The following is a 19,381-nucleotide window of genomic DNA, read 5'->3' on the forward strand; positions in this document are numbered from 1 at the left end:
TGGATGATGAAAGAAATAATAGAACAAGTTTCATTTCAACAAAAAAAGTAAGCCATTGTTTTGGTTTACTCTAGTCATTTAAACACTAGTGTTACAGTCATTTCAACACTATATAGAGTGTATGTAACGGTGTGTTAAAAACTTAAAATGGTGCACAGAAACATTGCTTTTAATATTCAACCATTTTCTTTACTTTTGATACTGGCGTAAATGTAGTGTATACCATAACTTCTATCCAGTATCACCACCAATTTCACCAATGGTTAAAGTGTGAATGCAATACACAGAATAGAGGAATGAACATGAAACCTCCTTTTTACATGTCATGAGAGCACAGAACCTGCATCAGCTTGTATACAGTTAGAAATGATATTGGCAGCACTATTCCATAGGGGAAGGCCCTTCTTCTATCCTGTCATCACCACTATGCTCACTACCCAACATGACTGCCATTAGCATCAGCTTGCCAGCAATTGGAAAATCTTTGTGCTGCATTAGTATTGTTTCAACTGAAGAGCTCATATCCCCCAAAGTTGAAGTCTCCATGTTATCTTGTCTCAAGGGCAAGACTTGGTCAAACCCTTCTTCAAAGGTTTCACTTTGGGGTGCATAACACCTGCTTGAAGCCTGGAAAAGTACAGTATTCTTCAAGTTCTGTAGAGTTTCTTCGTCGCTCCATCCTTCAACAGTGTATGCATCATGGAATTTACTCCAATCATCCTGACTGGCAGCCTTCTTCCAGCAATCCTCCAAAAGTTTTCGGTGGGTCTTGCGAAACGACGAACTGGTCCAGGCAAATGCGTCAAAGGTCCACAACAAGAGTTCTGGCTCTTCACCTTCCAAGCACAATTTAATTAAGTCTTCTGGATGAAGCAGCTGATCATCCACAAGTTGCTTATCTTCAAGCGAAGCAAGACATTTCATTACTTCCTCCTGCAGGATAAGTGTATTAGGGAAAAATATATGAAAAGAATTCTTAAAAGGATGTGATAATGCTTATCTATCAGGGCATGATTCAACAAGCTCTCAGGAACTAATGCAAATACTGATTTCAAAAGACAAGCAGCCCATAAACAGTCACAAAGCTGCAATTGTCACTAGGAAGACAATTTCTTTGCAAAACATGTATATTAAGGATAGATACCAATTGATACGAAACCTGACATACTAGTAGAAAATAAATACTAGTAGAAAATGAGGAGTGCTGGCAAAGATGACTCTAACGCCATTGTTTGAATGGCTCACACATAAAGTAGTGGGGCCTATATGAATTTTACCCAAAAGAGTGTAGCCGGCACTTTGCTTAGAAAATTTAGGGAAGAATTCCCCTTAATTATACTGTAGATTGTAGAACTTTGAGGATTTGTAAAGCCATGTTCTAATTCCTCAGCACCTTCTCAAATGACCGGATAGCTTTCCTCCGATCGATTCCTCTTCTTCATATACATCACAGAAACCCTCTACCTTGACCTAATTATTACAACTAACTACCCTATTGAGTAACAACCTAGGTTGTTAATCTTAGACAGCGGCGCGTAGCGCCGGACCTCCCAAATGCTATAGCAGATAGCGGGATGACCGCTATTGTGAGCTTTTAAAAATCAAGGTAAATACTTAATATGAAAACATAAATACTAAAATAGGTTCCAACAACATACATAAATACTAAAAATAGGTTCCAACAACATACATAAACCAAAAGTTGCAACATACATAAACCAAAAGTTGCAATATAGATAAACCAAACATAATGACTCAAATTAGAAATGTACTCAAAATGACTAAATCAAATTCTAAACGTCAACAAAATGACTAAATCACATCAATCTCATCTTCACTTCAGAAGGAGAACTTCCTGTGAAGAGTAAAAGTAGAAGCGTGATATAAAAACAGGGGAGAAGGAGAACGGCTGCTGATTTGAGTGAAGAGAGAGAATGTAAATGACCTAATGTTTCACTTTTAGCTTTTACATTAGTGAAATAAAAGGGAAAGATACAAATTTTTCTTTAAAATAAATTCAAAATTACAGTAATGACCTCATCTTCACAATAGCGGTTTGTAAAGCGCTATTGCGCCGGTATTCCACCGCTACGCCTCCACAAATCGCGGCCGCTATTTCCACTATTTCATATAGCGGTTAGCAGCCCAAAAGCATCGCGGCGAGGTCCTCTACCGCTACGCTACACCGCTATAGCGCGCTATTGACAACCTAGGTAACAACTAATTGGGTGGGGTTAACTAACACCTAAAGGACTTTGCAAACAAGAATTTAATTGAAAACCCAAAGCATTTAGAATCAAGTTTCCTGTTTTTTCACTCAACATAACTGTTAATAGTCCCACATCATACAATATATAGCCTAAACATGTGCTTATAAGTGGGGGCAATCCTCACCCTACTAACCGGTTTTGTAGAAATGAATTAGGCCCAACCACATTTCTTTACATGGTATCAAGAGCCTCGTAAATGATCCGGTGGACCACCTATTATGGTTTCCGCTATCGGGCCACCCACCATTTATTTCCACGCTCCAGTTGCCTAGTCCTGGACATGAGGAGGTGTGTTAAGAGTCCTACATCGGACAATATATGGGCTAAACGTGTGCTTATAAGTGGGGGCAATCCTCACCCTACTAGCCGGTTTTGTAGGGTTGAGTTAGGCCAAACCACATTTCTTAACAATAGCAAATTGGTTCTCAAACTCAGGGTTTATGAAGTCCAAGTTTCATTAATGTCTACTATTTACAATGAATAATGATGAATCCGATCAAGAAAAAAAATCAACAAATTGAAAATGATCAATTATACTCAAATGCACCTGCAATTTTAGAATCTTCAAATCAGCCTCAATGCGGTCCACCTTCACCTGAGTACCAGCATCTTTACCAGCTGTTGAACAAGAGAGGTAATAGTTATATAAATGCACTTTATTTGGCATATATTATATGCTGCATACACATTAGAAAACTGAAGGTCCGAAAATAAAACACCGGTCTTCTTATGGTGATTTAAAAACTAGATCTACATGATTTAAAGCAGTGGCTGACGAAATACACACAAAGCATAAGTTAAGACAGCTGCATAGGCCATGATTTAAGCACAGAACACATTTCTGGGAGAAGCAAATTAAAGACTCCCAACCTCAAAGGTTTGTGATCCAAAAGCTCTCAACCATAAGCAAAAGTGAAACAGCAAAGCTGCTGCTATTATGTCAATGCAATAATTGATGTTATCATATAGCCTAAAACCTCACATGCTAATGATACGAACCAGGTATTTTATTTCGAGAAAGAGCAACAAACTACCCCAATTTTATTTGTATTTATTAAGAAAAAAACTAAAAGCTACAAGGATCTTTCACACAATCTCCTAATGCTTCCCCTTCCATTATTTATATCTATACATTATATGTATATCATTATATCCTAACCTCTCTAACTATTCCAGGCTAACTAAATTTAAACAACTCTTTAATTGGGCAATTAACAGAATAGATAGCACTACCTAGCAGCTACCAGGTAACCAAATTTCTTAAAGAGTGCACGAGGGAAATGAATTTCAATTCATAGAGAGAATAAAAACAACCCAAATCCCATAATAGTATCTATCACAGAATGAAAATATCTAGAGAAATTAAAAATAGTACAAAGGGAAAAGAAATAATCTGCATAACGCGTTAAAAATGACACATCAGCCATACCTGCAAAGGCTGCAATTTTAGATAGATATAAAAGATTCTTTCTGTCAGTCAGTTTCAACTTCATATCCACTTGTTCTTCTTCTTCTTCAGTAGACTGCATGTTTTGTGTGAGAGCCAATGTATGAAGTGTTTCTGAAGCAGAGGAAAAATGGTGTAGGAACAAATCATGAAGCCAAAGAAGATCTGGATGCTCCTTCAGGAAAATGGACAGCTCTTCTGGAAATTCTTCCCCTAGCCTTAACAACTCAGAAAATTGTTTGCTTTCATGAAGTTTCTGAAAAACATAGTAACTAAATCCCCCAGTAGGTCCCAAACTCTCATGCTGCACATAAACCACGGGAACATTATTGAGGGGGGGAACATTTGAAGAAAGCAGACATTTGAGAGTAGTAAATCAATAATACACCTCTTAAAAACAGGCAACAATAGTACATATAGAATCTTTAAGTTCAAATACTATCAAATAGAAATAATAAACTATCGTTCCACTGCTCAATCTTGTGTTGAAGGCTTAGTTTCTATTTAACATTGTCGGTTTATAAATTATAGGTGGTATAAACAACTTATTTACGTGAATAAAAGTGATTTTTTCAGGAGCTGTGAATAAGGTGCCCTTTCTAGATTGTGCAATGATGGGCAATGCAGTGTAAGGTTTTTGGAATACCAGAGCTCTTTCCAACCACTTTTTAATGTATAAATGAACGAAGAAAGGAAATTTATGAGGTGGAACTCAGAGAATTTGATGGCACGTTACAACCATAAACTCTAGCTATGGAATAGAACAGTAATTATTGTTTCCTTATTGACTTCAATCTTTGGACTGCAGATATTTGTTTGCAGTGAAATCCAACTCCCCCTTAAAATACTATAAAATATTGTCAATGACAAAAGCTTTGGGTTGTAATGCTAAGAAATTTTGCAAATATCTGGAAAAATGTGAACAAAAGCAATATAAAAGGAGAAATTATACTCATACCATAACAGTTCTCAATAACTCTGAGTCGTTTACATCACAGCATATTGTCCACATAACCTTGTAGCATCCATGTCGTTTAGCAATTGATAGCAGATGCGAAGTAATTTTCATAGTGGCTTCTTCATTCAATTCTTCAGCTCCTTCAACAGAATCCTGCATAAGCAATTAATTGAAAAATATACTCTTATTCCACCCCATGGTTGCAACGGTAAGGTAAGCAAAATTGAATAATAACCTTATAAGTAGCTTCAAATTCTTTAACTTGTTGATAAAGAGATTCAAGTAGTGCATCTCGTCGCTCCCAATATTCATTTAATAGACCCTTATGTTCTTCTTCACGCTCAATTTTAGCAGTAACAGCACCAGAATATGCCTCAAGCAGCACTTCGGCCAGTGCTTCTAAATGACTATACAACTCTAACGTTGCTGTTTTATCAAGCCCAGATGTATCATTTAACAACTGAAGCAAGATAGAGCCAACACTCCATATTCCCTTGCGGACAACAGGTTGACAATACCAAGGTGTTAAACCTTCAGGAGGTGGATACCATAAACGGTTCTCATTCTTATAGTCGAAGCATGTCCTAATTATGGAAACACATGCATTTGACAGTTCACATGCCCTCTGAACCTGGGTTGCAAACGGATGCTCTGGTCCTATAACATATTCCAACTCTGCATCTAAACAGTAAAAGAAATTTTCAAGATCTGAAACCTTACTGTAGAACACTTCGGCATTATCTCTGTCCATCAGCAGGACAGTATTCCGGCGAGCTCTATCACCAACTAACTGTATCATGTCCCAAAGGGCGCCTGACATCTGAATATCTACATTAGAATTTGAGGATCCAACACTAGTTGAACGGTTCTGGCTAATCAGATTTTGCAGTTCCCTCAGCTGAATCATTGCAGATAACTTTTCACCATGCTCCAAGATAATTTGCAAGGCATGTCCTGGCAATTGAGAAAACATAACTTCGTTACAGAATGTCTACCTGTTGTTGACTACATAGATTTTCTTCCTTGTTTCCCGAACCTATAAATATTTATTTTAAACCTTAATTTATTTATTTATTTAATCTAAGAAAAGGCTCAGAAAACAAAATCATTTGTTCAATCATAATTTATTCTCAGATAAAACTAAGGCCTAATGCCAACCAGAATTTATAATCCACATGCATGTCTAAAATCTAAAGTCTAAACAAAAACCATCTAGCTATTCATTTATTCACTCCCTTAAAGCTTTTATTAGGGATATAATCAATTTATACAAATATGCAATCAATGAAAGGAAAAAAAACACTCCCTACAGTTGTTTACAGCATACTTCACAAATAATTTTTTCAAGTATGATTATTTTACCACTTGCAAAATCTGTAATAAACTGATCAGCCTATTGTTATTACTCCCTCCGTTCCTTTATAATTGTCACTTTTGTGAAAAAAATTTGTTTCTTTTTAAGTGTCACGTTTCAAAGATCAAGAAAGTATTTTTGTTGTTTTGTCAAAATTACCCCTAATCATTATGATAGAGAGAGAAAAAGTTAAATAAAGTATTAAAAAGTTTAGGGTATTATTGGAAAAAGAACAATCATTACTTAAAAAGTAACAATAATCATTGTTTGTCTTGGTATGTGAAAAAACTTAAAAAGTGACAATTATAAAGGAACGGAGGGAGTATTAGGCAGCTCATTTATTTTGTTTTTAATGAAACCATAAACATCAAGGAACAACCAACTGAAACACAAGCAAATAAGTTAGCTGAATATGGCAGTATTGTGAAAGGGGTGGTTTGAAAATTAAATCAAAACATGAACTTCTGCAGAATAGATTACAAATTCCATACTCTGCCTCGAACAAAGCTCCTCATGACATTTGGATAAGGCAAGAAAGTGAAGGAACTTTTGATGCTTCTGCTGTTTTTCCACAAGTTGGGTGGAAACAACGGCCATGGACAAAATCTCTGCACCTCTGGTTGTTGTCCAATGTTTAGCTAAGGTATCAATGATTGATTTGCTCATCCGCATAAAAACATTGGTTTCTCCATCCCGTTCAAATGAACCAGAAGTTTCTAGCTTTTCAAGGGACCCATTAACTTGCCCAGATGACAAAAATTCATTGAAAAAATGATTCAGTAAAGCTTCTGATTCTTCATCTTGTGCAGTTCGACGTGTAATCCCACTCAAAGCAGCCCTTTGTCTATCTCCCGTACCCCATGCTTCAGAACTGGCCCTTCTTGGAGCAAAATTACCAGTAAATGTAAGATTCCTGATCTCCTCCTGTGCAGATCTTTCATTTGAGCTGCCTTTGCGTGACAAGCTCCGCTCAGGGGGTTCAACCCCTCCAAGTACGACAGCCTTCTCTGGTATTACCCATATTCCTGCTTTCTCTGTTAATACAACCCATGCACCTTCTTCATAATCATCTGCAGAAGGAAGAACTGAAGCATCTAGTACTTTCCCAGCATCATATGGTAAATCAAATTGATAGAGACGTGTAGCATTTCTATGATAATGGGAAACAGTTGCTGTTCCATCGCCAGATATTATGACTTTTGACCCTGATGGCTTCCCCCCTATTCGTAGCCTCATGGAATACAAAAAATCTTCATCTTCAACTCTAGCTTTTGGAATTATCACCTCAATGGGAACCTTTTTCTCCAAAATCCTCTCATTTGTATTTTCTACATCCAATCCTGATTTATACTGCATGGTCAAAAGAGAATACTGCATGTAGCTTGAACTGCTAATCCGATCCTTACAAAAGGTTGCAACTAGAATGGTAATTACTTTACCATGATCATCTACCTGCACATCAAGAGGCCAGATTCCCTTTTGACCGGCCAGATCTTTCTTAATGCCGAGCTCAGCATCTGTTCCAACTATTTCCTGAGACCAAAGTCTAGAAACAAGCATACCAGAAGTAAACTTTATTCCGAAACACTGTATCTCACAGTCTGTCAACACCAAAAACTGCCTAATTGATTCCTTAGTAGAATGATGTGGAAAACGCCATGTCAAAGACCTCGGATACCCTTTGTTGCTCACGAGTTTACCCAAATCACCCCCTTCGTGTGAAAAATTAACAATATTTTCATATACTTTCCTTCGACGAATGCCAGTAGGACTGCATTCAAACAGCCAAAGCTCACCACTTGAGCTACAAGCAAGAGCAACACATGCTAAAGTATAACTGGGAACTGCAGAAGCAATAACAGAGTTAAACACGTTCAGTCCATTCAAATCAGTCGCCTGCTTACTCTGCCGCGTCTGCCTCTTAAACGGTGTTTTATCACCAACAGCCTCCAACTCGTCAAAAGACGCAAGACTAGTAACCGGAGCATTGCTTGACTGAGAATAGATATCCGGCCAGTATATAACAGCCCGTGTCTTTCTATTACATAAAACAACTGCAACATGTTTTGCAACTTTATTTGACCCAAAAGATGAACTATCACAATTAACCACAGACACCAACCAACTACCAGCATCATAATCAGCAACATCCCCATCATTCAGAGGAATCTCAAGAACAACACAATTCATAGAAGACGCAGGCGACAAGTAACTCCAAACAAAAACCTTGCTTCCACAAACAATCCAAGCAAGTGATGTACTCTTATCAATCCCACCCGACCCGCCGCAGTCTTCAACTGCATTACATCATACATTAAAAAAACATCAAAACAACTTATAGCATGTTTGGCTTGGCTCTTGGAAGAGTCAAAAGCAATTATAGAGGTGCAGAATTGATTCTGAAGTGATTTGAGGTGTTTGGTTTTTCTAAAGTAAAATTGATTCTGCCTCCAAAATCGATTCAACTTGAAGCTAGAATTAGTATCTTATGAGTTTAAATGTGATTTTAACACTGAAATTTGTTCTTCAACTCACTTTTACATAAATGTATCATCCAAACATAAATAATTCTGCTAAACTGTTAAAATCAATTCTACCAAAAACTCAATTCTGTCAAAATCAATTTTGTCTACTTAGCAATAAATGAGTACGAAATTACAAAAACTACATTTAATTCATTAATTAACGCAAAAGTTCTTACAGAGAACTCGTTTGTGCGGCGAGGAAGCTTGTTCATCACAAACAACTTGCGGAAACTCGGAAACAAAAACAGGTTTAATCGGATCCGTGTGATCTTCTTTTCCATTTCTATTAACTTGAGGAACCCTACGCATACAAAAATATCCAAATCAATGAGAAAAATGAAAATCGAGAAACCGAATTCAGATTCGGGAGATAGAGAGATATATACCTGGCAAGGACGGATAAGCGAGGAGTCCAAGGAGCGGGAGTTCCGGTGTGAGGGCGATTGGGGATTTCATTATCATTGAAGAGATTTCTTCGAAGAGATGAAGGAGTAGCTGGAGAATGAGAATCGAGTGGTGTTTGAGTGCGAGTTTTCTCTCGAGCACTGTTCTTCTTAGTTCCGCAAGAAAACATGGTGGATTTTGAATTTAGGGTTTATGGAGGGTTTTGGTTACAGTTACACTGAGCTCAAGTAGTGTTGAGGAAGGAAGAAAGAAAACGTTTGAATGAAGAGAGGGAAATCAAATTTAGTGGGTGATGTTTTCCATTGTTTTTATCTTATCAAGGTTTAATTAATTTGATTCGAAGTTAAAAACAAGTATTGCAAAAAAATATTTTTGCCATACAAATTATGATTTACGAAATATAGTAAATTAGTTTGAAATGTTAACTCATTTTTGTAGTAAATTAGTTTGAAATGTTTACTCATTTTTTTAGTAAATTATAACGATCGTTTTAATTGAAAATTAGAATATTGAAGCGTTTAAAAAAAAGAGGTTTACCTATTTTGATAAATCTAAAAAATCAAAAGGTCTTGAAGATTGGAAGTTCAACACATAGGATGCTTTATTGAAAAGATTAATATAACTCTTTAAAAGAATTGCAGGTATTCGGAGATTCATGAAGAATGTTATATTTTAGATGATTGAAAATCCATAAAAATAATCTTCAAAAAGAAATGAGTGAGATTTTGAGGAAGGAGGACTTCATGTGGTTTCAAAAATCTAGGACAGAGTGGCTTGTAGATGGTAATCGGAATACTAAATATTATCACATTAAAGTTGTTCATCAAAAGTGCAAGAACAAAATTACTATGATAAGGAATGGTGGTGGATTTTGGATAAACGATCATGAGCAAATGGCTACTTTTGCTTACATCCTAGTATAAGGATTTGTCTTCCTTGCAAAGTCATATGCAAGAATAGTCTGAAACTGATTATTCTTTTCCTTTGCTATAAGAGGAAGTTAAAAAGAGAATGGGCAAGAATATCGAGGATGATGAAATCAAGCAAGCTCTTTTCAAGATGAATCTATGGAAGGCTCCCCGTCCAAATGACTATCATGCAGGTTTTTATCAAAAATCTTGGAATGTGGTGAAAAAGAGTGTGTGTAATTTTGTTTAGTATGTGTGAGAACTAGTAACTTATGAATGATATATAAAACTCACATTTGTTTAATTCCTAAGGTGGATAAATATGAATTTGTGAATTAGTTCAAACCAACTTCTCTTTGTAACTTGATTTATAAAATAGTGAGTAAAGTGATAGTTGAGAGGCTTAAAGAGTGCATCCATAATTTGGTATCGCCTTATGAAACCAGGTTCGGTCCAGAAAGAAATATCTATGAAAATATCATGGTGGCTTAAAAAGCGGTGCATAGTATGAATAAACTAAAAGGTAAGAAAGGGTTCTTTGCTATTAAAGTTGATTTATCTAAGGCATATGATAAGTTAAGTTGAGAGTTTATTTAGAGAGCCTCGAAGAGATTAAGTTGTCGGTAAAAATGGTTAACGTTATTATGTGTGGTTACAAATATATGTGGAAACTAATATCAAGTGGAATGGAGTTAGATCTAATTTTTTTCGTCCTAGCAAAGGGATTCGTCATGGAGATCATATATCTACTTACGTGTTCGTGCTCTACATAAATAAGCTACCTCATCTCATTTCAAGTGTGGTGGATAGAGAAGAATGGAAATCTATTAAGATGTAGAGATATTGTCCAGTGGTGTCTCACCTTATGTTTGCAGATGATTTGTTGTTATTTGGGGAAGCTACTGCAAGACAAATAAAATATGTTGTGCATATTTTGGATAATTTTTGTAATATGTTTAGCCATGAAGTGAGTAAGGATAAAACAAGAATGTATTTCTTTAATAATGTCAACAGTATTATTTGAGGGCAATGGGTTCAGTTATCCGCTTTCAGAGAAACCAATGCTCTTGCAAGAGATTGAGAGAAAATGATTTTATAAAGAAGAGGGAGTGAGATTAAAAGAGAGATAAAGAGAAATGAGATGAATGAAGATAAAAAGTGCAAGAGAGGATCTAAAATAAACTTTTATCAATTACATCTTTTCTATACATTTAAAACTATAATATTAAAATAAGGGACTGACTGGCTCATCGGGTCACAAGGCCTATTAGAATCTGGATCAAGCTCATTTTTGGTAGCCCATAAAATAATCTGGTCGACACACTTAAACCCCTTAATATGTTTTGGCCCTCCGGACCAAAGTGGTTTGGATCAGGCTGACCCATTTTCTAAAATAGCGACACTCTTTCAAAATGAATATACCATAGTATAAGCTCCAAAAGTATATTGCTCTTTCAAAATGAATATACCATAGTAGAAGCTCCGGTCAATCATTTGCCCACATTAGGGTTTTGTTTAGAAGTTTGGAGGAAAATGGAGGGAAAGACTTAAAAAAAAAGAAAAGAGAATGATTAAATTAAAATATTAGAAGAATTTTAATTGGAAGGATTTTGAAAGATTTGCTTTTATTCATAAAAGCATAAAAATTCACTAATTTTAAAGGACTCAAAATTTATATTGGACGAGAATTTTGAAGAATTTTAGAAGACTTTAACAAATTGCTCAAATATAATTTTTATTCTTATAGTATTGCAAAATATTGCAAAAGTTAAAAACATGTAGATGATAAACATAATTTTATCATTCTATAACAAATCTTTTTTTTTTTTTTAAATATTGATTTTCTAGGTATTTAAAAAAATATATTTTTCAAAACTCTACCCTCCCCTTCAAAATCCCAAACAAAACTTAATGGAATTCATTTACCTATATACTCTCTAACATAATCAGGTGGTGGTGCCTGCCACCTCACCGGCCCCCTATTTTTCTCTCTCCTGTCCCACCTTTCTTTCTTCTAATACACCTTCCAAGTAATAGGATTCTTAGTAACAAGACTACATCAGAAAATGCACCATAATTCATGTATTAGGAGCGCATGTTTAGGATCTAAACAAGTGTTGAAATCTAGTTTTTCAGAGAAGTTATATGCAGCACAATGTATCAGTTACTCTTCACATTGAGTGTTGGTAGAAGGTAGAAAACAGATATTTAAATTAAACTTGAAGAAAACAACATATATATTGTATTTATGTTCATATAGGAGATAATACATAATTACACAGCACCAGATTTTAGTGCAAGAGGACCGACCTTCTACATAAGATTTCTCCAGAGGAGAATAAACAGCCACGCTTTGGAATTGAAATTAGAAAAAAAGAAAAAGCTAAAAATAGTTCTTTCCTATATTCTGTTGTCTAGGCAGAGAGAAAATTGCTATATGTAAACACATTCAGAGGTTGTGCAGTATCATCATTCATCATGGTTCCAATTTCAAGGAAACAACTCTTGACTGTCTGTTGGATTTTGCAACCTTTAAGAACACTGTTGACAGGCATGCTGGTGCCCACCACGGCCGTCGCACCTTTTGGTCCCCTTTCAAACAAGCCACTACAGACGCGAACGACGGCACAAAGAAGTTAGGGGAAGTTTAATAAAACACAAGGTATCTAGTTCCACAGAAGAAACATCTGCACTTTTCATGTCTCCTTATCCATTAAACATGTCACATGTTCAAATAGATGATGTTTTGACAATTGAGTTTTGAAAAGTCTAATTGTAATATACATTTAGAATATGCTTAACAATGTTAGAAAAAAAGTGTTAATCAATAAGAAAGAACATGTTGATGGTTGTCTTGTCTCTATCAAAGTGACAACTGTATTAATAATGGATGCAGGAAATCAATTTCAATCCTTTAACTGTTCCATACACTTCCAAAATAATGGAATGGAATCTTTAATATTGATATGTTCTATCATAAAATATCCAAACAAAGAAAGGGGTATGGTATTTTCATTCCATTGCATTCTATACTAATTCCTATCCAAACATAGCATTAAGACATACTTCAATCTCTAATCTAATATGTTCATGTTTCCTTAGATTGCTTAAATGCTATGAAGCCCAAATACTTGATACATAACAGAATATTTCTAAAAATCTAAATATAAGATTTCAGAATAAATACATTAACACAGATTTTTAAAATATTAAACATACTTTACATAAACACGTAAATATTTGTAGAAACTTTTTTATTCATGTATAACTATATATGCAGATGATGATACATCTTGCAAAAAAGATACTTGTGCTCATAAGATAAAACTCATAAAAGCAAATACATTGTATCTTTCTCTTGTCTATATTAAAAATATGTTGTTTTCCTTGTAAATATGTCATAGATGTGTTTTTCCCCAACCAATGTCAAAGTGTCGTAAAAAAATAGTTGTATTTAAAACAAGTTTTGACTTTTTTTTTTTTTTTTTTACTAATATTCAATTGTATCATTTTCACCCCACCGTTCTCATCATCCAAAAAGGCAAGTCAAATTCACTAGGAGATAGTACTTCCAATTCAAGATGTGGTCACCATCACCATCACCATCATCATCAAATTGATTGTACATCTTGACTAATACCCCACAACCAATTAATGAATAAAGGAGTATGCACTCATATTCCACTCACAACATGATGAAGAACAAGGTTGTACAACAAAGCTTTAAGAAAAGTTTATCCCAAACGTATTGAAGAGGTATCCCAAACGTATCGATCAATATTTTCTTTTAACAAGATTTAAAAAGTCGGATGATACTCATTGTATGAGTATATAGGTGTATCATATGTGTATTGATATCAGTTACAGCACGAAACCAAAACGCAGGCAATTTTGGAGTATCTAGGCTTCATAAATGGCATGAAATGAAACAGATTATCACTATGATGATGTAGGGGCCTTACCTAATATGGCGAAGAGCTCAAAACAGATTGGTAAAAAAAAATTAAATGAGAGTTTAATGGCATGTTTTTGTATTTTACTGTTCAAGGGAGAGAAGGAAACCTTTAATCCGTCTCAATTCCTTGCATAATGTGATGAAGTCTCCCCACTTCATGTGGCAACGTCTAATGAAACGAAGGATCTGTTCAGTCGTGAACATAGACATCCCTTCCAAGTATTCACCATTAACACCATTTTCCCTAAAAATTTGCCGATAACTACCAAGATTTATAGTCTCCAGCCACATGCCAACATCCTGATAAAACAGACAAAAAATACGCACATTAGTCAAAATTACCACGTTATAGCAACCATTGAGCACAGAGCATTAACTACTATGTAGAATCTATACCTATGAAACATCCCTGGGTAAGCAAGTGCTCAAACAATAAAAAATATATAGGCAGAATCATACTTCTATTTTGAGATCTTGACACACATAATGCAACATCAAAGTACTAGTAGATTGACAAGGATAAATCATAAAATTACCATTCCAGGTATGATACACACATACACACAAACACAAACACAAACACAAAAGTTTACACTCCAGATTAACAGGACTCTAGCAACCTAGTTAACTGAACAGTGACAAGTATAAATCATAAGCTTGCCATATCATCGATAAAGACCTAGACTTAGGGCATAACCACAATAAACTAGTCTCTAGTTTCACATTCCATATTACAAAGACATACAACATCAACCAAGTCTTATCCCACCAAGTGAGGTCGGCTACATGGATCAACTTCCACCATAGTATTCTATCTAGGACCATGCTTTTATCCAAATCGTTAATCTCGAGATCTTTCTTAATAACTTCTCTTATAATTTTTACTAAAGACATAATTGCAAATATCTCAAAAAGATGCATATTGACAGCGTTGTTTGGGAATGGGAACTCATCAAGATGAAGATTTCCACCTTCCAATGCTACAGAAACGTGGGGGCATACACCGTGAGACTAAAAAACTACATAATTATTATTGTGTTGTAGAAATTAATCTTAATTCTTAACAACTCGGTATTTAAATTGATAATTTAAATTTTGAATGTCAAATCGAACGGAAAAAAAAAACTGAACAAAGTTGTCGACCATTAATTGGGAATTTAACTTAAAACCAGATAAGTTGTGATCATAAACATAAACTACAGCTTACAAAGGTCGTGAGATTCACAAGCAAGCTCAATAGGGTACGCATAAACTTGACTAGCAAATTATTTCTTTGAATGGACTTGAACACCACCCACCAAGTTCCAACAACAACAACAACCAAGTTTTTTCCTATTAAGTGGGGTCGGCTACATGAATCAGCTTTTGCCATAATGTTTTATCCAGGACCATGCTTCTAGCCAACTCGACTTTTCAATATCACATTCGACTTTTCAAGAGACAAGATCAAACGAATCACTTTTATCTCAAATTCAACTAGCTAACCTAAGCTTTGTGTCTAATGAAATAGTCCAAGAACCAAAACTCTACTCCAAATTTGTCATAATTTAAACAAGTATGAAAAAGAAACATAAATACCCAACAAACATCATACCAAATTGCTAATAAAACTATCTCAACATAGAAAATACTATCAACACACAAAACAAAACTTTACTAAAAAAACAAATCAATTAATTAATAAAAGTAAGAAACTACTATGAAGCACGGACAACAGAAACACGACACTGGCACTGCTGACTTGTTAACACGACATGTTAACACCGGTAATAATTAATTTGAAAAATTAAATTAATTAAACGTAATCACAAGTGTCGGTGTCGGTTTCAGGGAGCTGATACTACCAAGGACACACCTTTTTTTTCCGGAGGTGTCTGTACTAACTAGAGAAACAATAACAACTCAGATTACTAATTTACCATACAGCAAATTCAACACAGAGTTATATCTAAACAAGATCTGATTATAAATCATAGTTTTTTTCTACACAACACAACAATCAACAGTTAATTAACTAATAAATTAACAACAATTAAAAAGAGTAAACGAAATAATGAACCTCAACAGTCCAGATGAAGAAATCAAGAGGCTCCGGTGACTGTCCTTTATTCATTTCAAAATGAAAGTTCCCCAAATTCACCTGAAAAAGTGAGATCTCAAATTATCAATTTTAGGGAAAATAAAACAAAAATTAAAGAAAAAAATGAATAAAAATCATGTTTTTACCAATTTGAGTGAGTTAAAAATTGAGTGAAAATTTATAAAACAGAGAAGTGGAAGAAGGAGAAGAAACTCCACATTTGAGATGGAAGAGAAGAAGACAAAGAGAGAAAGAAGAGAAAGAGGAAAGTGAGAGAGTTGTTTAGTTTAGGGATAGAAGCTTTTTCAGAATTGTATGTTGAGTGTTGACGTGCCACGCGACTTTATTGCGTCATGAAGACACGCGCTGACTCGTTACTCGTCATAGTCACATGACACATTACCTCATTCATCCCCCTTCTCTTTATAACCATGTCTCTCTACTTATAATCTTATATATAAATGCAAGGTTATGATGATTGCAACCCTAGCCATGTGTCAACATGATAACAAATCTTGGCAATTTTTCACACATGTCACTCTAATATCAATCCTAATTCTACTATTTTAAAAATTGATTTTACATTAATAATTATTAATAAAAATTCTAATTATAAGTACAAATTCTAATTATACAAACTCTATATTAAGATAAATAATAATTATTATTATAATATTTATAATAATAATATAAAAATAATAATAATATTAAACCACCAGTATTAATAATAATCATTATATTTAAAATAATAATAATAATAATAATAATAATAATAATAATAGTATATTCAGTTAGCACTATTATATCTGATTATTCTAATTCTCATTTTTTTATACAAAAAGCCATTTAACTAATAATAAAATTAAAAATAGTAATAATAATAATAATAATAATAATAATAATAATAATAATAATAATAATAATAATAATCAATTAGCACTATTATATCTTATTATTCTAATTCTCATTTTTTATACAAAAAGTCATTAATTCTCCAATAATAATAATAATAATAATAATAATTATAAATATATATTTAATTTAAATATAAATATCAAATAAGTTTTATTTAAAAAAATTGTCAAATAAATAAGTTATAAATTTTTTATAATTTATATCCCATTTAACATTCTTTAATGTATTAAATCCCATTGCAATGTTAAAAAATTATGCTTTTTTAATTATTCTCTTTTATTTATTTATTTTTAATAATAAAATTATTTGATATTTATATTAACATGAATTACTTAGCTTTTCTAAATAATAAATACAAATAAAAAATATAAAAAGATTAATAAAATTGATATAATTATATAATATCCAAATATCTAAAAACAAATAATAAAAAATGTATATAACTAATTTATGATAGATAATAAATAATTGGCTAAATTACAAAAAATGTATAATTTGTCAATATTTTATTGAGAAAGATGTATTTGTGACTCACTTGATATAATGAGAATGATAAAAATGAATTTTATTGTTATTATAATGTGTATCTAATTGATTTTAAAATGTTTATAAATTATTATTTTATAAAATAAAATAAATATGTTAATAAAAATTTTATCTTATGATTTTGTATGATCTTACCCATGTTATCTCTGAAATTTATCTACACCTCTCTATTAAAATATCTAAGCTTGAGTTTAAAAAAAAAAAATTATTATTATATTGCGATTTTAATTGAGATTATATTTTTTTATTTCCCACAATTCTATGGAGAAGCATTTGATCAAATTGATAGTATGATCGCATACATTCAGTTAAGGTGCACAATTAATAATAAAGTGCATGAATCAAAAATTATATTACATGTTATAAAAACAACTAAAATAATTTGTAAGGAATTTAATTCGACCATGAAAATTATCTCTTAATTTATATTATTTTGTCTTCCTATAATATATAATTATTATTTCCTTTGAAATATAATTAAAGTAATGATGAGAATACAATATTTGAAAAAAGTAACATAATAGTAATAAAAAAGATAAAAAGAAATCAAATAAATGAGAAAAAAAAATTATATACAATCATATATTAATGTCAACAAATTTTATTTATATTTTTTCATTGAACGAAAAAGTTCATATAATTATACTATATTAAAACCTGTGCAACACACAAGTTATATACATAGCCTCAAAATTAATACTATAAATTAAATTTTTATACAAATAAAGGTCTAGGTAATATGTCTATATATGTAAGTAGATATAATATAAATATGTGTAATTTAATCTCACATATAATTGACTAAAAAGTAATTTTTTTTTTTAATTTATTGTCTTTCACATTGAAAATTTAATAATATAATTATAAACATAATCTAAATGGCCTACAAAATAAATTTATATGCAAATAAAAAATTAAATATAAATTATTATGAAAAAATGTAATTTTATTTCTAATATACCCGTGCGAAGCACGGGCCGGCAATCTAGTTATACTAAATTCAAACTATTTTATAAAATTCTAAACAGCTTATAAAATAAATTAAAAATAGATTCAATACATCTTATAAATAAATAAATTAGTAAATCATTTATTTATATAAGTTCAAGTTAGATAAATAAATAAATAAAATATAATTTTTTTAATTACTCTTATTTGAAATGTCTTAATCTTTTATATATTTAAGATCATGGTTGTTTGTAAATTTGTAGTGGTGTATTTCAAAAGGTTTATAGGAGGTGCGACTGAGGTATGTGTTGTGGGATAAAACGCCTCTTTTTCAGATATGCTACTCATATTGTGTCTATATCGCATGACTATGGGGATGACGTATGTTTGGTCTAAAACGACGCAGAAGGAGTCATGAGAGTTAACCACCCTTCCTAAATATTAGAGACAATTGTTCATCCCCTAAGTCGTTTCTATTTCCAAAGGAGGCCTTGGATCTAGGCACAACCTGGCTATAAATACTTCAAATCATAGTTGAGAATGACAAACTAACTTTAACATAGAAAAAACACATACAAAGCTTTTCAATCCTACTTGAGCTAGCTCTTCATCACACAACAAACCTTAAAGTCTTTGACAATCCTTAATCACAACAAATTATCACATATTTATACTTTTAGCAAGTACTACATTTATTATTTGTTTCCAGACAATATCCTTAATGACATTATATATTTACCTCCTCCTAAACCTAAAAACTGCAAGGATGTCTCCTGCTGGAAAGTAAACAAGGCGGGTATTTCTAGTGTGGCAAGTGTTTATCAGCTGGTTAATGAGATCTAAAACGAGTAGAACATCACATAATCTTGGAAGCTCATCTGAAAAATATTTGTACCAAAGCTAAACACGAGAGCATCATTACAAATGAGTGGCTTTCAAGAAGATGCCTAGGTCGGCCTTATAATGAAGATTGTCCGGACAAGGAAGAAACAGTTTTGCATGCTTCGAGAGACTGCGAATATGCAAGGCAGACCTGGACAAACATGACACACCTTCATAATATTGGTATG

At 33.0% G+C, this 19,381-nt stretch overlaps 2 protein-coding genes across 2 annotated transcripts; both read right to left on the reverse strand.

Moving 5' to 3' along the window:
* Positions 1-167: 167 nt before the first annotated feature.
* On the reverse strand, positions 168-9,277 carry LOC131615660 (nuclear pore complex protein NUP133). The gene is made up of 8 exons (XM_058886806.1): positions 8,941-9,277; positions 8,731-8,855; positions 6,521-8,326; positions 4,911-5,629; positions 4,676-4,828; positions 3,700-4,021; positions 2,818-2,888; positions 168-933 (listed from the first exon to the last, which is right to left on the reverse strand). The coding sequence occupies exons 1-8, from the start codon at positions 9,126-9,128 to the stop codon at positions 382-384; spliced, it is 3,936 nt and encodes a 1,311-aa protein (XP_058742789.1). The 5' UTR covers positions 9,129-9,277; the 3' UTR covers positions 168-381.
* A 2,784-nt stretch (positions 9,278-12,061) lies between these two features.
* On the reverse strand, positions 12,062-16,211 carry LOC131615662 (uncharacterized). Its single transcript, XM_058886808.1, has 4 exons — positions 16,049-16,211; positions 15,882-15,962; positions 13,930-14,122; positions 12,062-12,474 (listed from the first exon to the last, which is right to left on the reverse strand). The coding sequence occupies exons 2-4, from the start codon at positions 15,933-15,935 to the stop codon at positions 12,344-12,346; spliced, it is 378 nt and encodes a 125-aa protein (XP_058742791.1). The 5' UTR covers positions 15,936-15,962; positions 16,049-16,211; the 3' UTR covers positions 12,062-12,343.
* Positions 16,212-19,381: the final 3,170 nt, after the last annotated feature.

The sequence above is a fragment of the Vicia villosa genome, linkage group LG7, assembly GCF_029867415.1.
Source record: "Vicia villosa cultivar HV-30 ecotype Madison, WI linkage group LG7, Vvil1.0, whole genome shotgun sequence".
In the NCBI taxonomy this organism is placed as follows: Eukaryota; Viridiplantae; Streptophyta; class Magnoliopsida; order Fabales; family Fabaceae; genus Vicia; species Vicia villosa.

Bases quoted from the DNA above. Each gene is read 5' to 3' on its own strand.
- LOC131615660 (XM_058886806.1), bottom strand. From the start codon at position 9,128: ATGTTTTCTTGCGGAACTAAGAAGAACAGTGCTCGAGAGAAAACTCGC. The intron at 8,327-8,730 runs GTAAGAACTTTT...GATGTAATGCAG, and splicing joins GCCGCACAAACGAGTTCTCT to TTGAAGACTGCGGCGGGTCG. The intron at 4,022-4,675 runs GTATGAGTATAA...GTTTATGTGCAG, and splicing joins AGTTATTGAGAACTGTTATG to CATGAGAGTTTGGGACCTAC.
- LOC131615662 (XM_058886808.1), bottom strand. From the start codon at position 15,935: ATGAATAAAGGACAGTCACCGGAGCCTCTTGATTTCTTCATCTGGACT. The intron at 14,123-15,881 runs GTTCATTATTTC...CTGTTTTATCAG, and splicing joins TCTTCATCTGGACTGTTGAG to GATGTTGGCATGTGGCTGGA. The intron at 12,475-13,929 runs GTTTCCTTCTCT...TCGCGTCTGTAG, and splicing joins GGAATTGAGACGGATTAAAG to TGGCTTGTTTGAAAGGGGAC.